General features: G+C 40.8%; 2 protein-coding genes across 7 annotated transcripts in view; one reads left to right on the forward strand and one right to left on the reverse strand.

Moving 5' to 3' along the window:
* cep295 (centrosomal protein 295) overlaps positions 1-25999 on the reverse strand; it is a 27430-nt gene continuing 1431 nt past the window's right edge. The window contains exons 2-32 of one of the 5 annotated variants that reach the window (XM_067366382.1): positions 24446-24548; positions 20036-20236; positions 19271-19395; positions 19016-19109; positions 18816-18935; positions 17684-17824; positions 17407-17590; positions 17097-17246; positions 16807-17013; positions 16331-16437; positions 15080-15262; positions 14713-14780; positions 14379-14628; positions 13968-14309; positions 13731-13866; positions 13468-13623; positions 13218-13379; positions 11118-11152; positions 10610-10706; positions 8980-9126; positions 8821-8907; positions 7140-7237; positions 6672-7062; positions 6471-6593; positions 4210-4667; positions 2628-2765; positions 2486-2555; positions 2246-2413; positions 2077-2167; positions 480-579; positions 1-113 (exon numbers count right to left, since the gene is read on the reverse strand). In XM_067366382.1, coding sequence (XP_067222483.1) covers positions 75-113; positions 480-579; positions 2077-2167; positions 2246-2413; positions 2486-2555; positions 2628-2765; positions 4210-4667; positions 6471-6593; positions 6672-7062; positions 7140-7237; positions 8821-8907; positions 8980-9126; positions 10610-10706; positions 11118-11152; positions 13218-13379; positions 13468-13623; positions 13731-13866; positions 13968-14309; positions 14379-14628; positions 14713-14780; positions 15080-15262; positions 16331-16437; positions 16807-17013; positions 17097-17246; positions 17407-17590; positions 17684-17824; positions 18816-18935; positions 19016-19109; positions 19271-19395; positions 20036-20161 — 4593 coding nt within the window. In that variant the 5' untranslated portion in view covers positions 20162-20236; positions 24446-24548 and the 3' untranslated portion in view covers positions 1-74. Of the gene's footprint in view, positions 114-479; positions 580-2076; positions 2168-2245; positions 2414-2485; positions 2556-2627; positions 2766-4209; positions 4668-6470; positions 6594-6671; positions 7063-7139; positions 7238-8820; positions 8908-8979; positions 9127-10609; positions 10707-11117; positions 11153-13217; positions 13380-13467; positions 13624-13730; positions 13867-13967; positions 14310-14378; positions 14629-14712; positions 14781-15079; positions 15263-16330; positions 16438-16806; positions 17014-17096; positions 17247-17406; positions 17591-17683; positions 17825-18815; positions 18936-19015; positions 19110-19270; positions 19396-20035; positions 20237-21017; positions 21120-23790; positions 24063-24445; positions 24549-25999 lie in introns of those variants that run through there. The other 4 variants (XM_067366380.1, XM_067366379.1, XM_067366381.1 and 1 more) reach the window with 4 other exon arrangements.
* med17 (mediator complex subunit 17) overlaps positions 24295-25999 on the forward strand; it is a 15719-nt gene continuing 14014 nt past the window's right edge. For both annotated transcript variants that reach the window (XM_067366398.1, XM_067366397.1), the window contains exon 1: positions 24295-24592. The gene's annotated coding sequence lies outside the window, so the exon portion shown is untranslated. The remainder of the gene's footprint in view (positions 24593-25999) is intronic.

A 25999-nucleotide genomic window follows, 5' to 3' on the forward strand; every position in this document is an offset into this window, starting at 1 on the left:
ACAACATATAGACATACAAATAAAAGTGCTTGACATTTTAAAATCAACATACAGCAGTAACAGACATCACATCATCATGGCTTCAGTCTGGCCCTCAGTTTCTCCAGAGTCTTCTGTAAAAGAAAGATGTGCGTCACAAATCTCATCATGTCCATATCTGTACAACACAGAACTACAGTGTCGAATGTTCAGGTGAATCCGAGGCAAATGTGAAGTTTGTGCAAAACCTAAATCAGACATGTCAGCCTTAAGCAGCAGCAAATAGCTTGGTTTTAGCTGCAAATTCATGCATCAAATCTGAGGGAAGACATGCCGAAGTCTGCAAAATTCCCATCAAGATGACTTTTTGACTTGAGGAAGGGTGACTGTAACACGTTTTTCCTTTAGGATTTCAGTGCGAAACATGTTTTCATTATTCACGTGACCAAGATCATCATGATGTGTTATGAATGAACGTGTTTTCTGGTCACATGTCTCACCCTCTGGAAGTCTCTGGCTTTCTCCCGGTTCTTCGCGTACGATTCCTGACGGCTCCGGAACTCCTTCTGCCGTTTAACTTCCTCTAACTGACTGTATAACCTGAAACCCAACAGGAAGTTCAGCCACAAATCACACTTATGTTGACAGATTTTATAGCAAAGCATATTCAGGGCTCCAAATCTGAAGACGTTTTTCAGACGGACAGCAGAAAGTGTTTAAAAATGGCATTTTCCAAAAGAACTGGTTTTAAATATGGGGCTCCACAGAGTTGTGTTGATACCACTTTTATTTAACAAATTAGAGAGTAATACAAATTAAAAGAAATACAGCTGTTTTTTTTAGATATGCAGATGACATGGTCTTGGTGCAACTTTGTCCAAGGAGTCAATTATAGAGTAAGCAAACTTATTTTAAAAACACAACCGCCCTTGAAGATTGATGTAAGATTGATGATTGGAGCTTTGCAAATCAATGCCAGGAAAATTAAAGATGATTCTAGTGAACACCATGGGTTAGGGAGATTAAAGTTAAATTATCAGGCTGTTGAGAAAGTATTAAAATGTTAGGGTTAGCTGTTAACTGTCACCCCCACTTTTTTTTTTTTTTTTTTTTTTTTTTTTTAAGACAAGAAAATGCTTAATAACTTAAGTTAAACAGAAAAAAAATATATAGAAGTTTAAGTTTATGCAAATGTAAAAAATATAATAATATTTTATATAAAATATATATTTTACAAAACAAGTTTTACTCTAAAGCTGCAAGGAAATCAAAGCCAAAATTCTGAACAAGTTGTGTTCCAAATTTCAGGTTGATATCACAAAAAATGAGCTTTCAGTAAGATTTTGTTTGGGCGCAGTACCACACTTTCACTAGATGACAACCAAGCTCCATTACTGACCATATAAAAGGCGCCTCCATTTCCATATGTGGTTTGAGTGATCTGAACCATATATTTCCATTATTTTCATACAATTTATGAAGTAGACATCCTATATAGAAGTAGTATGGGACGTTTGGCAGAATTTGATATGAATTCAGCCTCTAATAAACATAAAAACAACATGTATGTGGGTTATAGATTGCTGCCACAATCATAAATGTATATATTTTTTTCTATTAAAAACATTTTCAGACCTTTTTTTTCTCAAAAAATTTAATGGATTTTATCTTTTGAACTCTTGGCATGAAAACAAACATGTTTCAACCAATCTTTAATGATTTTTCATGTTCATCGGCATTTCAAAATAAAGGTCTGAACATGCCTTATGAGTATGAAAATATGCTTGTTGCAAATTGATAAATTACTGCTCCTCTGTAATTTATTTTGAAAATCAGTATAGAATATGTCGGTTTTAAATATTTAATGGCTGTGGGCCCACCGGTGGGCCCGTGACAGTTAACAGGTTAAATGTGATCTGTGTTGGAATACGCACACAGGCTAATTTCGAGCTACAGGCAAAACAGAAACATTTTTGTTTTCATGAGATGACCGTAAAAATATCCCATCAGCCCATTTGCTCTGTAATGAACTATTGGCCAAACATGCAGTAACATGTATGCAGTCTAATGTTGAGCAGAGGCTTCAGGATCCCGTACCTCTCAGTGCGCCGGTGCATCTCTGCCTCTTCCACACGTCTCTGTGCGGCTGTGCAGATCCTGACCTCAGCAACACTCTTCAGTCCGTCCGCTGCCAGAGAAAGAATCACATGTTCAGACACAATCACTATAATTTCATTAGCACGTGCTGCAGTGGGAAACACGTTACCTGTGTCTGATTTCAGGGCTGTGCGTCCTGTGGCTCTGGACGCGTGTTGCTCGAGCCGTGTTGTTGAGTGTCTGACTTTGATCTGTGCGGCCCTGAGCGCTGACCTCTGAGCCAGACCATCCCGCCGCTGCCGTTGAGCAGGTGAGCACTGGAACTCCAGCAGCATCACTGCAACAAACACACACGCTATAAACAAGGTCACACACTCATGAAGAGTTCACGGCTAACAGGTTCACCAACCAGCATGAGGGAACGATGGCTCTGGATCCTCCAATTGGCTGTCTTCCACCGTACGGCTCGACGCTTTGCCCTACCACAGACAGGATTTGTTAGGTTTGAATCTTAGGTGCACCTGCATGCCCACATTTATCTGTGCCCTCACCTCACTGTGGTCAGATCTGACTTCCTGTGGTTCACTTCCTGAGTCTTCAGTGAGGTCAGGATCCTGTAGTGTTGACTCTGGCAGGCTGATGAATGAGATGGTGGACTCCTCAAGAATGCCCTTCATGTCACCCGCCGCCTGACAAGAGCGAGAGGAGTTTACAGACGGCAGACACAGTTATCTGAATGTCCTAAATGATGCTTCTGTGTGACACACAAACTCTTGTGAATGTGAGAGACTGGAGAGGGTTGTTATTGTTGTCAAAGATATCGATATTTCGGTATGGATTCGATACTAAATATCTGAAACTGTTCTAATACTCCTTTCTGCAGTATCGATAAACTGACAAACTTTTAGTCATTCCCGCAGGAATATAAACCGCTCACGACTACCAAATTAACTTTAAGCACAATAAGCCACGAAAAAGGTCAAATGCATGAAAAATATGGCTGTGTTCACTATCCTATATGCCAAGTTTAATGTTTTTTTCATGCACAAAATTTTTTTTTTTTTTTTTTTTTTTTTGTTTTGCAAAGGTCCTTTTCAAGGCTCAGTAATACAGTGCTAGGAATATCGTGAGAGGAAACCCAAATGCTTATAACCTGCATTTTTGCATAATGAAAAAGTGCACCATGAACTCAGTCATGTTTGACAATCACTAGAGAATCACTAAACAGCTGACATGAAAACACACTTCTTGTAAGATGCATTTGTTAAATTCTTAATTTTCTATTATAGAAAAAAAATAGCGACAATAGTCTGGAATGCAAACGTTTTTCCTTTTTTTTTTCCTCTCTTTTCTCAGACCAAATCAAATCCCATACGGTTTTAAAATGGAGTAGGAACCCTGGGGGAGAACTAATGTACACACTATATTGTCAACAGAATGTGGACTATCCCTTCTAATTAATGGGGCTGATCCAGCAATTTGGATATCCGGATACCCAAAACTGACAATGCTGTCATTTACTCACCCTCAAAACATCCATTCATATTCACAAATAAAGATTTTTAAATTAAACCTGAGACATTTCTTTCCTTCCATTGAAAATCTGTTCACCCAAAACCGACACTTCAAAACATTCATAAAGAGATCGTAAAACTAATCCATACAAATAGAGAGGGGTTTAGTCTTCTGATGAGACATGATCACTTTACATGATTTAATTTAGGCTTTTTTCCCCTCATATAAACACTGAGAACATGCATAGAGCTCATCAAATAAGGTTAACGGAAGCTCAATGGTATTTGCTTGATGCATGAGAACGAACTACACTGCTCTCACTTATTCAGTGGATTACATCTGAGGCATTTTGAAGAGTCAAAGTTTTGGTGAAAGACCTCTGTAGTGATTTTTTGTGTGAACGAAGCCTTTAGTGCTGCACTATACAAAGACACTGCTGAGACTTGTGCTTTAAACTTAGTTGCAGTCTATTGATATGCCATTACCTTAGCAGAAATATTAAAAATAATTTAAAATGTTAAAATCAACTTGTGTTCCTAGTTGGATGAGCCGATTCTTTTGTTGAACAAAGAATTAAGCACAGAGCTCTACGGTGAGGTGTTTTTGTGTAGACTCTACCTGTGCTCTTTCCAGAAACTCGCTCAGTGCGTTTTCCTCCACAGCTGACTGGTGCTGTGGCGTCGCTGAGGTCACTTCCTGTGAGGGTAACTGGACTGTGGGTGTAAGGCTTTCTCCCTGTAGACAGGTCTTGAGAGGGGAGCGTGGCATGCGGCTAACGTCCATGACAGTGGGATCTGCCACTACATCAGTCTCACAGAGGGACTCGTGGGTAAGAGAGAGCTGCTCCATGGATATCTGCAGGTCAGCCTGAGACTGAATGGGCGTGTCTGTGCGCAGGTGCTGCAGGGATGGAAGGGATTGGTCTGATGACTCCAGCCAATCAGAGGCATCATCGACGCTTGCATCTGTGCCACACTTTTCTGCTTCCAGCGGGATGCAAAGAGCCGTTGAACGGTCCACGCTCTCATTGTTTGTGACATCAGAGGGCAGAGGAAGAAACAAATCTGAGGCATCGTCTAGGGACAGAAATAATGTACATCAGCTGCACCGAACACTGGAACTAACTAAACCACTCCAGCAAGGCAGCAGAAGTGTTCATATTTCAGGCCTTTGGTTTTGCACAAGTGATATGCTGCATCAAAAAAAAATGTTTTTGCAGAATAAAGACAACTATGGAGTGGTTATTAAGTTATTATGATATTACAATACTATCATCACTAGTCACGCACCAAAATGAACTTTTTACCAAAACACCGAAATGAAAGATCTCAATAAGCATTTAGACGGTGACCAATTAAAAATTATATTTGAAACACCATGAAAAAAATTACATTTTGAAGAGGTTAAGTAAAAGGTAATGAATATGTAATACACTGCATACACTTATGTTCAACAGTTTGGGATCACTAAGATTTTTTAATGCTTTTAAAAGTTTTAGGGCTTCATTTATTTGATCAAAACTACAGTAAAACAATAATATTGTGAAATATTACTACAATTTAAAATAACTCTGAATATATAGTAAACTAATTAATTCCAGTGATCAAAGCTGAATTTTCAGCATCATTACTCCAGTCTTCAGTGTCACATGATCCTTCAGAAATCATTCTAATATGATGATTTACTGCTCAAGAAACATTTATTATTATTATTATTATTATTATTATTATTATTATTATTATTATTATTATTATAATTATATTATTATTATTATTATTATTTTATTATATTCTTATTATTATTATTATATTATTATATTATTATTATTATTATTATTATTATTATTATTATTATTATTATTATTATTATTATTATTCATAATAATAATATTATTATTATTATTATTAATGTTCCAAGATTCTTTGATGAATATAAAGTTCAAAAGAACAGCATTTATCTGAAATATAAAGCTTTTGTAACATTATAAATGTCTTTGTCACTTTTAATCAATTTAATGCATCCTTGTGGAACAAAAGTATTTAAAACAAACAAAAACAAAACAACTGTTTTCAACATTGATAAATCATAAATGTTTCTTGAGCAGCAAATCATCATTGATATATGATTTCTGAAAGATCATGTGGCACTGAAGACTAGAGCAATAATGCTGAAAATTCAGCTTTGAATTTTGAAACAAGTTGTGCTGGTTCTTTCAACATGTTCATTCATGTTTATTAGGTGATGTAACTAGCAGTAAAGCAGAAGACCACTACAGTGATCTGTCACTACAGATTAGAGACAAATCACATTTATTGACTAACTTTCAAATTGTCAATTTTATCTCAAAATTCAATTTAATTTTAATTCAAAGCAAAAACATCACTGTGATTATTGGATGGGAGGCATGCAACATAAGGTTTTGTTTAGTTTTATTCACCAAGCAGAAAACCGCTTAGTCATATTAATTAACCAAGATCTTTTAGTCAAACAATTTAAATCTAGAAATCAATGCTGTCAGCACAGCCCTAGCGTCCACATTGCCGACCCGTAGACATGCTAATTATACCTGCAGACATGCTAAAAATAGACATGCTAATTAAACGTCACTATTTCAGTCAATGATTTTGTCCTTCAAAACAGTTTTGACCAATCAAATGAATCATCTGTGCATTACTAGTCATGACTGTTGGCTAGATGAAGAACAGAAAGCAGCAGAAGAACTGTATGAGTAACTATCAATATAGTACAGCCTTAAAGCACTGCAATAGTACTGTGAAGCATTTTAATTATTTCTATTTAAAAGCAGCAGCAGGAGTACTTAGTTCCTGCAAGGCAGCGCTGAAGATATTCCCTGTTATAAGCATTTTTCTTTCATTTACCGTGTGGGGCGTCAGTAAAGGCACTCCTGTCCTCATCTGGGTGCCGTAAGGCAGGTGACATCAACGACCTGATCTCAGACGGCCGGTCCGGACCGGAGCGCAGCTCTGGGCCTGGGATTGCAGCTAAAGCAACACAACAACAGTCAGTCAGAGCAATGAAACACACCGGCAGTGACACGCACCAAAGCCTCACAACATTACCTGTGCTCTGAGTCACTTCCTGCAGTCCACCGGCGAGGGCGCTGCTCTGATCAAACACCTGAGATGAACCGATATCTGACGCTCTGCCAATCAACTGGCTCAAAACAGACTGGCCCCCGTCAAACCGCTGACGAGATGCCGAATGATCTTGGAGCTCAGCACTTGAATGAGAGTCTGAATAGTTAGAGACGTGACCAGCCCCGTTCATCATGGACTGCAACGACTCGTTTGTGAGGTGGCTAGAATCAGAAGCTCTGTCCTGGTCGGTACACGGCGAGGATGACAGACGAGACGGTTCAGATGGTGCGCTGCTGTGGGCCTGTTCATCGTGTCCGAGCGATAACTGATCAGACAGGCGCTCAAGGATTCGGTTCACGGTCTCGCTCCAGCCCTGAAAGGATCACGCCAGGGTATTAGCATGGCGAGAGAGTCAGGAGAATTGAAATGACAAACATGCATGCGTGGCACCTGTGCTCTACTGCTCTGATCATCTCTCACTGCATTTCTGGATGAAGATGAGGAAGAGGAGTCGATGTCTGGATGGGGCTGTAGCGGCAGGAAAGCATCTAAAAACAAAACCACCATCTCAGAATAAGACACTTAAGTATGTGAGAAATGCAGTAACCATAAAATCTACACTGAAATGCTAATAAAGAAATTGCATTAATTAACTTACATTTTACATCAATGCAATTCAGAATATGGCTGCATGATTAGGACATAAATAATTGATTATTTCCCTTGGTATTGTAAGTGACCTTACAGCAGCAGTTAGTAATAATAATGGCTTTTCAAAGGCTTTTCTGTCTATGTCAAACAAAACGGCGCGAGTCGCTCGCCGACTGATGTACCGAAGAGTTTCATGAATGACTTCAAATACAGTTTATGCAGCAACAAAAATATAATGGTATAACGGCAATATCACACGAGTAGCCATGCTGATATACAGTCACATCACGTGGCTACGAGTGTGATATTGCATTTATACAACAGTTTGACAGCACGAGTGTATAAATAAGAAACAGATGGTCTTTAGGAACTTCCTTCCACCAAACTAAAGTGTATTACTGGCATCTGATATAGAATTTATTCTTAAGGTCAATGTCCATAATATTACATCCATTATAAAAAAAAAAAAAAAAAAAAGCTGTTTGAATGTCTGAGGAAAGCAATATCTTTGTCCTTTTAAGAGATTTCCCTTGACAGCGCTAAAACAACTTGTTTCTTTACAACCAGTCATTGATATAGACAGTCTTTGCCACCATCTAACGGTGTAAAATAAGATTCACTGAAGTCGAAAATACAATCATAACAGACCTTTTTCAATACCAAATTAAAAAAAAATAATAATAAAATATTATATATTATATTATATTATATATATATAATAAATAATAATAATAATAATAATAATATTTAAAATTAACAATAGCAGCCATTAAAGACGACAATAGCAATAGTCAAATGTCTAAAAGCAGCGCTCTATATTTAGGCTATATTTAACTTAAATCCTGTACGAAAGTTATGAAACTTAATTTTCCCCTTTACCCAAATCATTTTGATTTGATCTGGAAGACACAATAGATTAATAAGACCAAAGATTGCCCGATTGATATACCCCAAATAAATGTCAGTTAACAGAATTTACATTAAAATACTATTTGTGAGTGGCAACTGTATGTCATACTCTAAATTAAAGCCCACTTTAGTAAGTGACTCACACAAAACCATAATTCAGCTGATTTACTCCCGCTTTTAAACAGTTTGTCACTCCTCAAACTTTGGTGTGTATGTAGCTGCTGGTCCTCTCAGAATAACAAGACTCATTTAAATTGAGAATGGATTATATACAAAACAGCGCTCTTTATATTCACTGGAGCTGTCAAGCTCTTCATTTCAGCATGAGCTCACAATCACACTGCACAATGAACCTCTTGTTCACACTGTGTCACTCGGCTGGGTTAATGAGAGGATTCATGAAAGTGCAGAACTCTTTATTCTGTGCAGAGACCCATATAAACACCTGCATTTATATAATCTTTGATGCCTTGGGAGTAAATATAATACTCAATGCTGCAAGTAAGATGACGTAATTATTTCAGATCAACCAGTCTGTAAGTCAACTGGAGCTCGGAGGAAAAGAGCTGACCTGAGATCTGAGCTGCGTCTCCATCATGTGCTCGTGCCTCCTCATGAAGCACACTGGACCAGGACTGACACTCAGAGTTCACTGCACCTGCACGGAGAAGATGTGAGCGTGTGTGTGTGTGTTCAGCACATCTACACACACCATATTTATGAGGTTTACCTGCGTGAACTCCTGCATGTCTCAGTGAAGCATTCAGCTCTTTGCTGTATTTGTCAATGATCTGCTGTACAGAACCACTCATCTCATGTGACCGGTCAGCAGGTGACAGGCCGTACTCATCAGGATCAATACAGAGATGAGAATCATCTGAGAAACAGTTTCAGAAGCGAGATTCAGAGGCAGCTCTCTTCTGACGGATAATGACCCTCATACAGGATAGATTTTAAAACTCATATTGACTAAGGATGGGCACGAGTATTTGAACATGACGATCGTCCATGAAAACTAATATATAATACTAATATATAATATATATAATACTAATATATAATATATATAATACTAATATATAATATATATAATACTAATATATAATATATATAATACTAATATATAATATATATAATACTAATATATAATATATATAATACTAATATATAATATATATAATACTAATATATAATATATATAATACTAATATATATAATACTAATATATAATATATATAATACTAATATATAATATATATAATACTAATATATATATATATATATATATATACATACACATATACACACACACACACACACACACACACACACACACACACATTTTATACATTTTATATTATATATTATATTATATTATTATATATGCGTCACATTTTTCTGTAATTAATCGTGATTAATCACACCTAATATTCAAGTTTAATATATTTTTATACTGAAATAATTTTACATTTAATTTCCAAATTAATGTAGAAACAAGAGTGCATTTTAAATATTTGATCTAACAGGTAGGAAATGGAATCAAAGCAGTTATCAAACACTTCAGTCTTCACTGCATAATTTAAATTAAAATATAGATTTGTTATTAAAGATACAAAACCTATTCAGTTAAGATCAATGAGTGACTTTTCTTTTGTTCTTTGATTAACATTAATGACAGACAGCAGCAGGTTTATTAGGCTGTTGTCATTTTAAGAGTTCTCACAACTGTGTGTGTACATTTAAGACTTTATCCTCATAAGCACAGTCTAAAAAGAGTTACTCAACAAAACAGACATTTGGGCATACTTGTCTGTATAATTCATGTGACTTTTATGTCACTCTAGATCAGGGGTGTCCAATCCTGCTCCTAGAGGCCTAGTGTCCTGCAGAGTTTAGCTCCAACCTTAATTAAACACCTGAACCACTTAATCAAGGTCTTACTATAGGCTAGAAACTTCCAGGCAGGTGTGTTGCAGGACAGTGGCACTCCAGGACTGAGTTCAGACACCCAACAATCCTCACAATTTTGTGCTGACGGACGTCCAAAGATTTTACATACCGATAGTTATTTGAATATTGAAGACAGCAGTGAAGTTAGTCAGTGGAGAAAGTGCTTCAGTTTAGTGTTCATTCACTTTTCACCTCGTGTAGCAGTTTTTTCAAAAACACTGATGCATAAACTTGTGCCATTTTCCTAACAATGTTAATTAAAATCGTAGTTATTGTCACCATGACACATGCCCCGCCCTCGAGTACTCATTTTCCAGACCTATCGAGATGGTTGAAATGAAAAATTGACAAAAATGCCCATTCACCCTCTAGAACAAACTGTGCTTGTGAATGTAACGGATCAAACACACCTGGTTCATGGTCACTAGTGAAGTAGCTTCCTGTTGAGATGGTCGTAGATGAGAGATAGTCTGGATCAACAGATGATGGACAACCAGCACTAAACCGCTAGCAAATAAAGAGAATAGTTTAACAGGGTGTAATTCAACAAACACACACTGATCATCAGCTCGTTGTCTGAGCTCAGTTCAAGTGTAGAGACCTTCATTAACATACATGAACAAGTCACATGTACTTCAGGTACAAAACACTTTCATCATTGCTCAAACACATGTGCGCGCACACACATACACACACACACACACACTCTCTCACACTCTCTCACACACACACACACACACACACACACACACCCCCACTCACACAGCTTCTCGTAGCATAATCACTGGTGTGACGGCACGCTCAGATTTGGCTAGTTTTCATCACTGATCCATGAACTGTGGATCTCAGAATGAATCTCAAGCGTAAGCAGTCAGCAGTGACGTCAGGTGTGTGATCTGCAGTGAGAGACGGTCTTACCTCCTCCTGCTGCTGCGGATTCACACTGGACGGACCTGAGAAGAAGTCAACAGGACGAGAAGTGTTAAAGCAGAAACAACCATCTGAGGTATGAGCACACTCTAACAAAATACTGGGATTTTTCTATAGATCACAATACACACATTTGTTAATTAGACACGATTTATTTTTAGGATTCTGTTGGCCCTAGGTTGAGATCAACAAGCCTAATGCACATTTTAAATGTTTTTTGAACAGTTTTAAACAGCCATGTTCATCAGATTAATTAGGAGAGAACATTAAGTTCATCATTAGCTTTAACTGTGTGTCACACCTGTCCATCATGCAGTTCTTTGCCTGTATTGGATGGGATGCATCCTGGAGCACTTATTTATTTTAAGATATAAATTAGGGCTGTCAATTCTAATCTAATTACATGACATGGCTATTAATTACTGTAATTAACCACATTATTTGTCTGAGAAATAGAAAGATCATTTAAAGTCGTTGTGTTAAATGAGAAAAGCATACATAAACATTATAAAAGTAGCCTTAGAAAGAAATATTTTATTTGATTTCAACGTAGAATTTATTACAAACTTTTAGGCTGCAACAGTCTTGATTTTTTTTTTCAGAAGCTGCATCCGAACTGGTATTTACATACATATACAGAGCGTTTATTGCAGCTCAGAGGTGGCATGAATGCATTTACACTGCAATTAAAGCTGCATAAATAAAACCATGAGATTAAAGGTTGTATAAATTATCTTCAAATGATCTTTCATGTTCCGCAAAATAAAGTCATAAAGTCATACAGGTTTGAAACAACTTAAGAGTGAGTAAATGACGACAGATTTTTCATTTTTGGGTGAACCATCCCTTTAAAAAAATTTTTTAAATGAAGTTATACTCTAAAAATTAAACTCAGGGGCTGTTTACACAACACCGTTTCCAACTAAAAACAGAAAACGTATGCGTTTTGGTCATTCATTTACACGACAACGGCATTTGTGTCCTGAAAACACAAACTTTTGAAACAGAGTTTCAAAGTGGAAGTTTTTAATCTCAGTGTAAACCGCAAAAACAGAAATCTGTGGAAACGGTGATGTCATGCACATGCATATTACGTGTTCGGTCCATCCACCTTATTTGTCAACGCAGAAATAAGGTGTTTTCTGTGAATATGCGAGACTCAATTAGCCGCTATAGGGGAATAATGAGTGCAGTAAACTGTAAAAATAAGGTGGATACGATAGGCATGTGCGTTTGGCACAAGTGATCTGTAAAAGAATGCGTATGCACAGGCACGTAATCTTTCTTTGCAAAGTGACATCGCCAACCACTTCTCTGGCATGCGTAATACAGCGTTTATAGTCATTTTCACAGATCTGTGAAAAGAAAGTACATCTGTACAAAGAGAAAAAAAAAAAGAAAAAAAAAAAAAAACACTGTCTAAATAAGTCATTCATTCATTCGATTAACCGGCTGATTCATTCAGTAATGAAGTAAATGATTCTCTTTATGAATGGGCCGTTGAATCATTGGTTTCCCCGATTGATTCATTCAAAACACAGATTCATTCAGAGATTAAACACCCGTGTGTTGCTCGGAGATGCACAACAGTTCAGCTCTGACTTTATAGGTAACATTTTCAATTGAGCAAAAACAGACAATAGTGTGCGTAAAATATAACAATATTAATTTCTTATTTATTGAACTGTTGTATAAATCAATATTGTATTTGCACTCATTCTGCCCTGATATCTTGAATTTTAGGAGCATATAACCACATTCTATAGGCTATATCAGTGAGTTGTTGCAGTGCATCATATTCGTCATCAACTATATGAAATGTAAGGGGTTACATTATTTTTTTACATAACTAAAATTAAAATTTTAAAAATCGACAGAACTGATATAAATCTATTCTTATTCTGACAGCAAAAGAATTAGTAACAGTAGTAGAAACATAACAACTAAGGGAACAGGGGTTAGAAATTATCAAATCCACACAACAGATACACGTTTCTTTAACAAACGCACAGTATTTTCCTGAACACCTGTCATCATGCTGAGACTTTGCAGTTGGTTTTATCAGTATCTCAGAGCAGCGTTTCGTACCTCGTGAGGGAGTGGAGTCCTGCAGGAGCATTTCTCTCCAGGACATGCGGCTGATTCTGCCCGTGACCTGTGACCTGTCGCTCGGGCTGTGACTGCCGTCAGAGGTGAGCGCGGGCAGAGGCGCACTGCTGGACTCGCTCACATCAGCAGCAGACTGCAGCTCTGCAAGAGCCAAACACAGAACATGAGGTCAGACACCTGCTGAATGATGATGTGTGAGATGTGCTGGAGCTCACGTCAGCTGGTGTACCTGTGTCCAGGCTGATGTTGACGGGAGTGTCCACTTCCTGTATAGCACTGAGTTCGTGCTGCTCCATCTGCCGTAAGAACGCCAAACGGGCGGGTGGACGAGACACTGGTGGCTTCACTCTCCCACGATTCACTGGGGCCGTATCATAAACACCATCTACAAGATACATCCAACACCATTAGAGAGAGTGAGTGATGCAAACACATCAGGGGTGCAAAAGGTAAAAAAAAGGTCTCAGTCAGTCTCATCTGGACACAGTTTACCGTTTGAGAGGCTCAGTGTGGCTCCGTCCTGCTGGATGGGTGCTGCTGGGGGTCTGTTGGCCTCCTCAATGGCATTTAGCAGAGTGTTCAAAATCATCTGATCCACCTGAGCACCACTAGAGTCAGACACTGAAGCCTACCAGAGGAACAGAGGTTCACTGTAAGGGTTAATCACATTTGTGTGTCTGGATCTATTGTCATCATCATCCTGTGGTTCACTGGTCAGGTGATGTCTACCTGTACGTCTGCTGTGATCAGAGCCTGCAGGGCGTCTCGCTGTCTCCTCATGTGCCGTCTCACCGTCTCCTGCCTGTCTGCCTCCTCCTCCCTCTGGACTGGGCCGGCAGGACCGGAGGAAGGTGCCGTCACTGACCCAGTGATGTCAGCGGGCTGCGGCATTGCACATGCAGCTTGTTGCAGCCGGCTGCGCAGAAGCTCCAGAACCACAGCGGGAGGAGGAAGAGGAACATGGCCTTCCTGTCCATCCTGTGCACGGGCTTCCAGCGGAGGTCCTTCTGAGAGGACTGAGGGGCGGCTCGAATCAGACCCGACGGGTTTGGGTGGGCTGAAGAGAGCCTGCTGTGGAAACAGATGCAGTGAAGCGGGTGTATGATGAGGACGCTGGAGTGACTGTAGTCGAGCACTAACCTGTGTCTGAACAGGGGGAGCTGGAAATTGACTAGCAGGTGCATTTCCTGGATGGGCGGCACAAGCATCAGGGTTAAAAATGAGGGGAAGTGAAGCACGTGTCCCATCACCGGCGGTCTCTGAGCTCACAGAAGGTTGCTGGAGTGTCGCTCGCGCTGCTGTTGTGCTGCCGATGCCGTATCGTAATTTCAGAGAGTGTTGATATTCCTGCAGTCGTCGACGTGCTTCCTCAACACTCTTCTTATGAAGCCTGTGGAAAAGAGTGCAAGCACAGCTTCACACATCTGCTGAATCACATGCACTGCTGCTGCTCTGTGTCTTGATCCAGTCTGACCTGTTCTGCTGCAGGAGTCTCTGCTGGTACTGATGGAGTCTCTGCGTGTGCAGGTCATCTGAGTCAACCTGCACAGACACACAATATTCATTATATTTTATATATTTTTATTCCTCATCTGGTATCGTTTAAAGCCCTCTGAAACTGCACTGAAACTGACATTTGGACCTTCAACCATTTGGAGGCCATTGAAGTCCACTATAAGAATAATAATCCCGGAATGTTTATCAAAAACCTTCATTTCTTTTCAACTGAAGAAAGAAAGACATGAACATCTTGGATGACATGGGAGCGAGTAAATTATCAGGAAAATTTTATTTGAAAGTGAACTAATCCTTTAAGGAAGTGATCCTTTGAACAGACGCACCTCTGGAGGCGGTTCAGGAAGCTCTGCACTCTCCTGAATCACAGGACGCCTCTGAGCAGCTTCCTGCAGCGTCTTGCTCATCTGTTGAGTCTCTCTCAAGCGCTGCTCAAGCTCCCGCCGTTTCTGCTCCAGCTCCTCCAGCACAGCGAGCTGCTCCTGCTGCCGTCTCAACAGCAACTCCTCCTGGATGGGAAGTCACACGCAAGATTGTTACAATTGTACTTAAACCAGTACAAATTGAGGTAAAAAAGGCCTCTGAGGGACTCAGCGTTAGTTATTGTGAAGATCAAACTTTTAGTAGTTAAGCTAGATGCTCTAGAGTCTTCGTTTAATGCTGGAAAATATCTTATAGTGCCGCCATTATGCTATTCCTAATTTTGGTTTTGAACCAAGTTTTGTTTGGACATTTTGAAGTTAAGTAGACTGTCACAGCCCTGACAACTGCGCCAATGGCAGTGGTATGGCAAAACTTTTTTGCATGAGAATGGCATTTTTCGTTAATATTATGACACGAGTAAAGCACAGATTTGTTTACAAATATTAATAACAATAATAACAATAATATTATTAATAATAATAATAATAATAATAATAATAATAAAAGTAGATTAGCAATTAAATGTTACATCACAACCACAGGAAAAAAAAAAAAAAAAAAAAAAAAAAAAAACCCACATTTGGATTTGTGCCCAATCAAGAGGTTCATGAGCCCTAAAATGTTAGCCATTTGACAATGGTTTTGCGATCTGGTAACCCGATCTTCCACGAATTTAACAATTTAAACACCAAACATGAAATCTTGTTTCTTTTCCCAAATCACCCATTTTCGAAAAGGGATTATAAACCTTTCTTTCACTTTTAATTGCTATATTCGCACCTTTTACTGTGGTAAAACAGAAAAACTATGACACAGTTTGTGCTCGTTAGACTTTGAACTGATTAATTCAAATGGCTGATTCATTCAGGAACATAGCATTTGACCATCTTAAAGAGTGACTCATCAATATTTCATGTCCATGTATTTATTAATCTGGTAATAATTGAGATCAGAGCATGAGGTGAATGATGACTGAGCTCAGTTCAAGTGTAGAGACCTCCATAAAGCAAGTGTGTTTCACAAGCATTTCAGGTACAGTAGTTTCACATCACAGCTCAGCATCTATACTGTAATGATGCATGTTTGTACGGGAACCGCATCATTTGTGCCAAACGTCACTTGTAAAGAACACAGACAGTGATATTTGAACTCACATGGGTTGCTCTCCTCTCGCTCACAGCAGATGCTGGCATCGGCTGGTCTCGTTCCTCTGGCGGCAGCAGCGTTCCTGCCACTACAGCTTCATCACTTACATCAGCGCCTGAGCAGAGAGACCACAGGACAAATGAGCGGTTTGACTCTAAACGGATTATTATTAAAAAAAAAAAAAAAAACAGATTTTACACAGACAAAAGGATCAGTTCAACCACAAATGAAGGAAATGTGCAGCGTGAGTAACAGGTAGAAAAATATAATATGCATAATTTCTGGTTTTTAGGCTGCCCCTAATAAATCGATCAAACTTTAGTTGACGAAAAGAGGCTTAGTTAACCAAATTGTCATTCAGAATGTTTACCACTTTAATCCAGTATACAATTTAATAGTGGCATCATCCCTGTCATAACCGGTATTACTAAGAGCATCCTTAAAAGTATACGTGTGTAAGTGACAAACAAAGCTGAGGATTTACCATCATCAGTGTGTGTCGGGCTGGGCGTCTGCTCCTCTGAACTGCCCTCTGGTGCTTTTTCCTGGCTGCTCAAAGATCCCGTTTCAACACTCAAGACTTCCACCTCAGCATCTCCCTCATGTGACGGTGTCGTAGCAGCGGCTCGCTGCCGGGCTCTTTGGCTCCTGATGCGGTCCAGCAGTCTCCTCAGAGCCCCCCTACCAGGATCTGCCAAAACACAAGAGAGAATATCACTGCATCCGGCCCAGTCACTGCAGATGACATATACTGCTCTCTGATTGGCTGCCCACCAGGTGCTTCAGTCACTGGGGTATCAGGCTCCTCCCCTTCAGGTGCACATTCAGGGTCAAGGGTCACATCCAGCTCCTCATCATGACTAGCAGCAGACAGAGGAGGAAGAGGTTCAGGAACCAGCTGCAGCACCAAATCACCTTTGACCTCTGGAGAAGATCAAATGATGGAAAGCAGTCAATATGCAGAAGAGATGCAACATCACATCCAGAGCACACAACACACAGGGTTCGAGTGATCATTCATGTCTGGAGCACACACACACACACACACACACACACACACACACACTGAAGTGAAAGCACATACTGCGCTCCTCTGTGTACACATCCTGAAAGGCGATCTCAAGATCCCGCTGCTGCTCATCCCGGAGTTCTTCCTGTCTGTAGAGAGGCTGGAAGATCTGTGCCGGCACACTGTTGACCGCCTGTCTGCGGCGGAGCAAATCAACCTGCTGCAGTCGCTCCAACTCACAGAGCAGCCGCGCGCGATCCTGCAGACACACAGACGACAGAAACACGGGCGTCACTCGAGCATCCACAACACTCCGAACCGGCATCAGCCGTCTCATGGGCCGCAGCTCTACCTGCGTGTTCTGCTCTCTCTGGAGCGCGTGGTTTCCTCGCAGTCGTGCCTTCTCCAGCTGTTCCTGCCGGTCACGAGCTTCCTCTCGCCACAGCTCTTCCAACCGCTGGAACTCCAGCGCAGCAGCCTGTTGAGCGCTCGGCTGTGCAGAAAACACCACAGCATTCACCAGTCAAGAACATTTCACCAGCTCCATGAGAAAAGCTCTACAAGTATTCGTTTTGTCCTGGAGGAAAATAGCAATTAGAGAACTGAGCTCCATCGGTTTCCGGGTCATAGGATGGAGGAGCGAGGAAACGAGGAGGGATGTTGAGAAGTACCCATAGATATGTTTACGTGTAATTTCTCAACCAGTGTTTCAACCGTGGAAAGTTAATCATTACATCAATAAAACAGCTTGAGAATATCATCTCACATAGCATTACATTCACCTCAGGCAAGTCATTCAGTGTCCACAGCATGTTAGTTCACTAGAGAAATGAACTCTAGAGGAGCGTTTCACTAAATATATGCACCATGTTAGTAAAGTCTTAAAGAAAATATAAGCTAACAGGCAAAGTAAATATAATTTAATATATGTTTAAATAAATTTATGAAAAAAAGTTGACAAAATGTGAACGATCATATTTAAAAAAAAAAATTGTATAAGTTAATGCAAAAATCTGCCTTATGTGCAATTTACATGTTTATTTATTTTTTATTTTGTGTGTTGATTATTGTATCTAAAAATAAATAGCAACTGAATTTAATAGTTTGGGCTCTGTTAATTGTAACCTGTAATATTATAGTAATCTGCAAGAAATTCCCTGTATATAGTTTACTGTATCATTAGCTGATATCATTTTTAATCCTTAAGAAAATGTTAATTATAATTTAATTTAAAGAGACAATTTGTTCAATAAACCATTGTTTAGTAATTTAAAAAAAAAAAAAAAAAAAAAAAATTGTTTCGTTTTCTCGTACCGAAGCATGTTTGTGTGCCATTACACCCCTAATGGACAGTGACAAAGTTTAACAAGATTTTCATTAAAACATTTTTAATCTATTCATATCAATAATGAAATACATAACTATATTGAATAGAATAAAAAGATGATATATTTTGCCTTCACATCAATCTTCCATGCATGTACCTGCTGCTCAGTGTGAGTCTCTCGGTCCACAGCGGTTTGTGGCATGTGACAGTGTGTGACAGAGAAGCGCTCTGCTGCTGCTGCTGACTTGAGCGGACGTGCCGTCGTCTTCCCGATGCTCTGAGACAGGAAACACATCACAATAATGACATCACATGCGCCAACAGCTCTCTAACACCTGACACTGACTGAGTCTGTACCTCCACTGGGTTTGGCGGAGGCGGCGGGAGACTGGCCACTCTCACGGCTCGCTTCTTTTCCTCTACGAGAGCTTTCCTTCGAGCTTCAATGTGCCTGGAGTCACAATCACATCAATTTCCACATGATCATGACACAAAACATATGAAAGGAAACAACAGTTTTCCATTTGAAGCCACTAGTGGCACAGATCACTTTTTAGGCAGTTTGTTTGCACACAACCCAGAGCTTGAGCGTGTACAGTAACGTGTGCAGACCTGCAGCGCTGTTGCTCCTCATCATGTCTGCGGGCGCTGAGCTCTCGGAGTGCCTCCCGATGCCTCTCTTCCGCTCGCTCCTGCCTCTCCACACTCTTCTGAGCCAAAGCCTCCAAATCAGGTTCCTACAGACACAGACAACTCTCATTAAAGGGATCACTCAACCACAACTGAAGACTCGTCATCATTAACTCACGCTCATGCTATTCTGAACCTGTGTGAGGATACTTCGAGAAATGTCTAGCCGTTTATTTTGCGCCATACAATGAAAATATAGTCCACACACAGAAGAAAGTCAGTCACACAGGTTTGGAGCCATACGAGGATGAGAAGATGACAATTTTCATTTCTGTTTTCCCTTTAAAGTTGTGATGAAACAGAACTAATCAACATATTTTCTTCCACATTGTGACGTACATCCGAGCGTAACAGATTATGCAAAGAGAAAATATTCTTTTTGGTTCTGTGCATCGGTTGTTGATTGGATGTTGAGATGTGGGCGTGGCACCCTGAAGTATATGCAGATGAGTGTGGGCTGGCAGGGGCGGAGCTTAAAGCACTAAATGACTGGAGAATCCTGCATGTGTCAATGGGAGATCCAGCTATGACATTTTGATGAAACATTACGAGGTCCAAAAAAAACAAAAAGGGAAGAAATGTACGCATGGATGAATTGTTCATAGTAAGACCTATAACATGCATTTAGAAAACAGATGGAAAGAACTTTCACTACATGCTGAAGTAATCTTCCAGCCGTTCACTCACATTCTCCTCAGCGCTGCGGTGTCCGTGTCCGACAGACTTCAGGTTGTGCTGGTAGAGTCTGGATAAGGCCTGTAGTTTGTGCGTGTGCTGCTGCTGCCACTCGAGCTGCAGTGAGTCTGCCAGCATCTGCAGCTGCCGCTGTCTGCGCTCCTGCACCTGCCTGCGCACCTGCCGCGCGATGTAGCGCTCCTGCTCGCGCACCTGCCGCAAAAAACACAAACACTGCATAAATACTACCAATGGAGGCCAACATGTATACATAATGATACTTAAAATTAGCTGTAACTCTACACATGGTTTCAAAGCAGCTTTACCGAAAATCAATGTTTAGGTTTATAATATCTTCATGCTATATATGGTCGCATTTGGCAGATTAGAGCTGGGTGATATTATAAGCTTACATTATGCAACGGCAAAAAAAGAAAACGCAACTTCTAACAATATCAGAGATATAAACTCAAATTGTGATTTAAAAAAAAAAAAAAAAGGTACAGAAATGTGAGTTATAAAGTCCAATTCTGAGGGGTAAATTACTGACTTTAACTCAAAATTGCGAGAAATAAACTCAAGTCTGAGGGAAAAACTCAAATGCTAAATAAAGTCACAATAACCTTTATTTTTTATTAAGTGGCGAAAACAAGCTTCCACAGAAATGTTTAGAGAAAAAACATTTAAAAAATTTAAATAATATAAAGATTAAGAAATAAAAATGTTAAAATAAAATTGATATAAAATACTTATAGATAAAATAAAATAGATTAAATATATTTTATTTTACTAAATGAATAAAATAAAAATAGATTAAGGTTCCATGAAAAAATAAACAGATTAAAATACATAAATTACAATAAAATAAACAATACACAGTATAGTACTATAGTGAGCAGGGGGGAAAATTAAAATTTAATTTGGAAATATTTAGTATAATATATAATATAATATAATATAATAATATAATATAATATAAAAAATACACACATACACACATTTTTCATAGTGTACACTTTGGGTCTTCAAACAGATAAATATAGCTGCCTTTTGAAATTTATGATGGGTTCCCCACGGGAGAATGACCATATATGGGGTCCGTGGCTAAATGTAAACGTTTAAAGCCCTGCTCTAGTTTAAGACAAAAGCAGCTGTGGCCAAAAACCGACAAAACAGTAAATAAAGCAGCAACAGCACAGCGCTGAGTGACTGTGTCACAGCGCTGAGTGACTGTGTCACAGCGCTGAGTGACTGTGTCACAGCGCTGAGTGACTGTGTCACAGCGCTGAGTGACTGTGTCACAGCGCTGAGTGACTGTGTCACAGCGCTGAGTGACTGTGTCACAGCGCTGAGTGACTGTGTCACAGCGCTGAGTGACTGTGTCACAGCGCTGAGTGACTGTGTCACAGCGCTGAGTGACTGTGTCACAGCGCTGAGTGACTGTGTCACAGCGCTGAGTGACTGTGTCACAGCGCTGAGTGACTGTGTCACAGCGCTGAGTGACTGTGTCACAGCGCTGAGTGACTGTGTCACAGCGCTGAGTGACTGTGTCACAGCGCTGAGTGACTGTGTCACAGCGCTGAGTGACTGTGTCACAGCGCTGAGTGACTGTGTCACAGCGCTGAGTGACTGTGTCACAGCGCTGAGTGACTGTGTCACAGCGCTGAGTGACTGTGTCACAGCGCTGAGTGACTGTGTCACAGCGCTGAGTGACTGTGTCACAGCGCTGAGTGACTGTGTCACAGCGCTGAGTGACTGTGTCACAGCGCTGAGTGACTGTGTCACAGCGCTGAGTGACTGTGTCACAGCGCTGAGTGACTGTGTCACAGCGCTGAGTGACTGTGTCACAGCGCTGAGTGACTGTGTCACAGCGCTGAGTGACTGTGTCACAGCGCTGAGTGACTGTGTCACAGCGCTGAGTGACTGTGTCACAGCGCTGAGTGACTGTGTCACAGCGCTGAGTGACTGTGTCACAGCGCTGAGTGACTGTGTCACAGCGCTGAGTGACTGTGTCACAGCGCTGAGTGACTGTGTCACAGCGCTGAGTGACTGTGTCTCAGCGCTGAGTGAGAGTGTCACAGCGCTGAGTGAGAGTGTCACAGCGGTGAGTGAGAGTGTCACAGCGGTGAGTGAGAGTGTCACAGCGGTGAGTGAGAGTGTCACAGCGGTGAGTGAGAGTGTCACAGCGGTGAGTGAGAGTGTCACAGCGGTGAGTGAGAGTGTCACAGCGGTGAGTGAGAGTGTTACAGCGGTGAGTGAGTGAGAGTGTTTCAGCGGTGAGTGAGTGAGAGTGTTACAGCGGTGAGTGAGAGTGTTACAGCGGTGAGTGAGTGAGAGTGTTACAGCGGTGAGTGAGTGAGAGTGTTACAGCGGTGAGTGAGTGAGAGTGTTACAGCGGTGAGTGAGTGAGAGTGTTACAGCGGTGAGTGAGAGAGAGTGTTACAGCGGTGAGTGAGTGAGAGTGTTTCAGCGGTGAGTGAGTGAGAGTGTTACAGCGGTGAGTGAGTGAGAGTGTTACAGCGGTGACTGTGTTTCAGCGGTGACTGTGTTTCAGCGGTGACTGTGTTTCAGCGGTGACTGTGTTTCAGCGGTGACTGTGTTTCAGCGGTGACTGTGTTTCAGCGGTGAGTGAGAGTGTTACAGCGGTGAGTGAGAGTGTCACAGCGCTGAGTGACTGTGTCACAGCGCTGAGTGACTGTGTCACAGCGCTGAGTGACTGTGTCTCAGCGCTGAGTGACTGTGTCTCAGCGCTGAGTGACTGTGTCTCAGCGCTGAGTGACTGTGTCTCAGCGGTGAGTGAGAGTGTCTCAGCGGTGAGTGAGAGTGTCTCAGCGGTGAGTGAGTGTGTCTCAGCGGTGAGTGAGTGTGTCTCAGCGGTGAGTGAGTGTGTCTCAGCGGTGAGTGAGTGTGTCTCAGCGGTGAGTGAGTGTGTCTCAGCGGTGAGTGAGTGTGTCTCAGCGGTGAGTGAGTGTGTCTCAGCGGTGAGTGAGTGTGTCTCAGCGGTGAGTGAGTGTGTCTCAGCGGTGAGTGAGAGTGTTTCAGCGGTGAGTGAGTGTGTTTCAGCGGTGACTGTGTTTCAGCGGTGACTGTGTTTCAGCGGTGACTGTGTTTCAGCGGTGACTGTGTTTCAGCGGTGAGTGAGAGTGTTACAGCGGTGAGTGAGAGTGTTACAGCGGTGAGTGAGAGTGTTACAGCGGTGAGTGAGAGTGTTACAGCGGTGAGTGAGAGTGTTACAGCGGTGAGTGAGAGTGTTACAGCGGTGAGTGAGAGTGTTACAGCGGTGAGTGAGAGTGTTACAGCGGTGAGTGAGAGTGTTACAGCGGTGAGTGAGAGTGTTTCAGCGGTGAGTGAGAGTGTTACAGCGGTGAGTGAGAGTGTTACAGCGGTGAGTGAGAGTGTTTCAGCGGTGAGTGAGTGAGAGTGTTACAGCGGTGAGTGAGTGAGAGTGTTACAGCGGTGAGTGAGAGTGTTACAGCGGTGAGTGAGAGTGTTACAGCGGTGAGTGAGAGTGTTACAGCGGTGAGTGAGAGTGTTACAGCGGTGAGTGAGAGTGTTACAGCGGTGAGTGAGAGTGTTACAGCGGTGAGTGAGAGTGTTACAGCGGTGAGTGAGAGTGTTTCAGCGGTGAGTGAGAGTGTTACAGCGGTGAGTGAGAGTGTTACAGCGGTGAGTGAGAGTGTTTCAGCGGTGAGTGAGTGTGTTACAGCGGTGAGTGAGTGTGTTACAGCGGTGAGAGTGTTTCAGCGGTGTCGCTGCTCGACTCTGACCTGCTGCAGGCGCAGTTTCCTCCGGCTCTCCAGCTCCTCGCGCACCAGCTGCGCCTCCTCATTCGGACTGAGTCTCACGCGACTCGCGCTGCTCGACTTCCTCCTCATTTCACTCAGTTCAGCTCCTCACATACAGCACTTCTACCAAACATCATCATACTTCACCGGAGGGTTTCACTGTCGGCGGACAACACGAGCACAGATTGACGAGAGTCTGTTGTTTGATCGGCTCCATGTCAACAACAGACCCCAACGGCTGCTTCAGTCCTGCTGCTTCTGCGTCACTTCCTCTATTTAAACCTCCCGCGGAACTGATGGAATTATTTATTTTTTTGCAAAGCATACCAAAAGCCATTGTTGTGTACGAAGGAGATACAATTGCCAATACAAATTTTCAATAAAATAAAAAATTATTTCGTGCTTATTTAAATTACAGGGGGAAAATGTTGTTGAACTTTGACCTCCGCCAAGCCTCGCGAGATTTGAGCAACGGCTAGCGTTCAGCAGTGGGATATTTTTCAAGCTGATGTGTGTATGTTTGCGGTGGCCCAACATAACTTAAAAAAACAAACAAACAAAAAAACAAAAAACAAACACAAGATAACTCTGTGGAATCAAGCCACAACATAGAAGAGGGTAGGGGACTGAGATTCACCCTTCGGAGCAGAAGGTGGCGGTAATACACAAGTAAGCTGGACGCCGACCGCCGTCAAACACGAAGAAGCAGCAGTACGGCGCAGTGTCGCGGAGCTCGAGAACTACAACACAAACAAACGAAAAAAGACAGAGTCACTTAATTGATGTAAGTATGCAGCAGTTCATTTAATCTCTTACATGACTATATCTCTCCGCGCATCATCTGGCTGGTTCTGTGTGAGAGAGACAGTCGGTTCAGTGTCTCGAACCCTCCGTCAACAGACACAAGACCGCAGCTTCTGTGTGCATCCCGGGGTTTCACACTGGGGTCTGGGGACCCTCAGGGAGTTTAAGAGTCAGTGGAAAAGTGTAGAGAAAAGCAGTGTAAAATCTGCAAAATGTTCAAAAGTGTAGTACCCTTGATTCTTAAAGGATTAGTTCACTTCAGAATTCAAATTTCCTGATAATTTACTCTCCTCCATGTCATCCAAGATGTTCATGTCTTTCTTTCTTCAGTGGAAAAGAAATGAAGGTTTTTGAGGAAAACATTCCAGGATTTTTCTCCATATAGTGGACTTCACTGGGGTTCAACGGGTTGAAGGTCCAAATGTCAGTTTCAGTGCAGCTTCAAAGAGCTCTACATGATCCCAGACGAGGAATAAGAGTCTTGTCTAGAGAAACCATCGGACATTTTCTAAAAAAAATAAAAATGTATATACTTTTTAACCACAAATCCTCATCTTGCACTGCCCTGAGATGCTCCACGCATTACGTAATCATGTTGGAAAGGTCCGATCCAGTGTTTACAAAGCGAACGTCAAAGACTAAGTCAAACGGCCTTTCGATTTTGAAGTTGGAGGAGAAAATGAGATGGAGTTTTTCACTCTACTTCCACCTACTTCACACGTGACCGTTCCAACATGATTACGTAATGTGTGGCGCATCACAGAGCAGTGCAAGATGAGCATTTGTGGTTAAAAAAAGTATACTTTTTTTTTTTTTTTTTTTTTTTTTTTTTTTTTTTGAAGAAAACAACAGATGGTTTCTCTAGATAAGACTCTTATTCCTCGTCTGGGATCATGTAGAGCTCTTTGAAGCTGCACTGAAACTAACATTTGGACCTTCAACCCGTTGAACCCCAGTGAAGTCCACTATATGGAGAAAAATCCTGGAATGTTTTCATCAAAAACCTTCATTTCTTTTCCATTAAAGAAAGAAAGACATGAACATCTTGGATGACATGGACTAAATTATCAGGAAATTTTGATTCTGAAGTGAACTAATCCTTTAAACTGCCCAATGTTCTTCATAAAAATCCTCCAGGACCTGCATATTCTTCAAAATTAAATAAAAAATAATTTAAAAAAGTAAAATAAATAATTTTAAATAATAACCATAAGACAAATTAATACATTTGATTAAAATTAATAAAAAAATTAAATGAATTATATTTTAACCTTACTTAAATAAATAAAAATAAGATTAAACTATGTAACTAAATAAATGGATTAAAACAAATCAGATTTGATTCAAATAAAATATAATCAATATAATCTATCAATACAGTAACAAA

The sequence above is a fragment of the Chanodichthys erythropterus genome, chromosome 17 (assembly GCF_024489055.1).
Source record: "Chanodichthys erythropterus isolate Z2021 chromosome 17, ASM2448905v1, whole genome shotgun sequence".
Classification (NCBI taxonomy): domain Eukaryota; kingdom Metazoa; phylum Chordata; class Actinopteri; order Cypriniformes; family Xenocyprididae; genus Chanodichthys; species Chanodichthys erythropterus.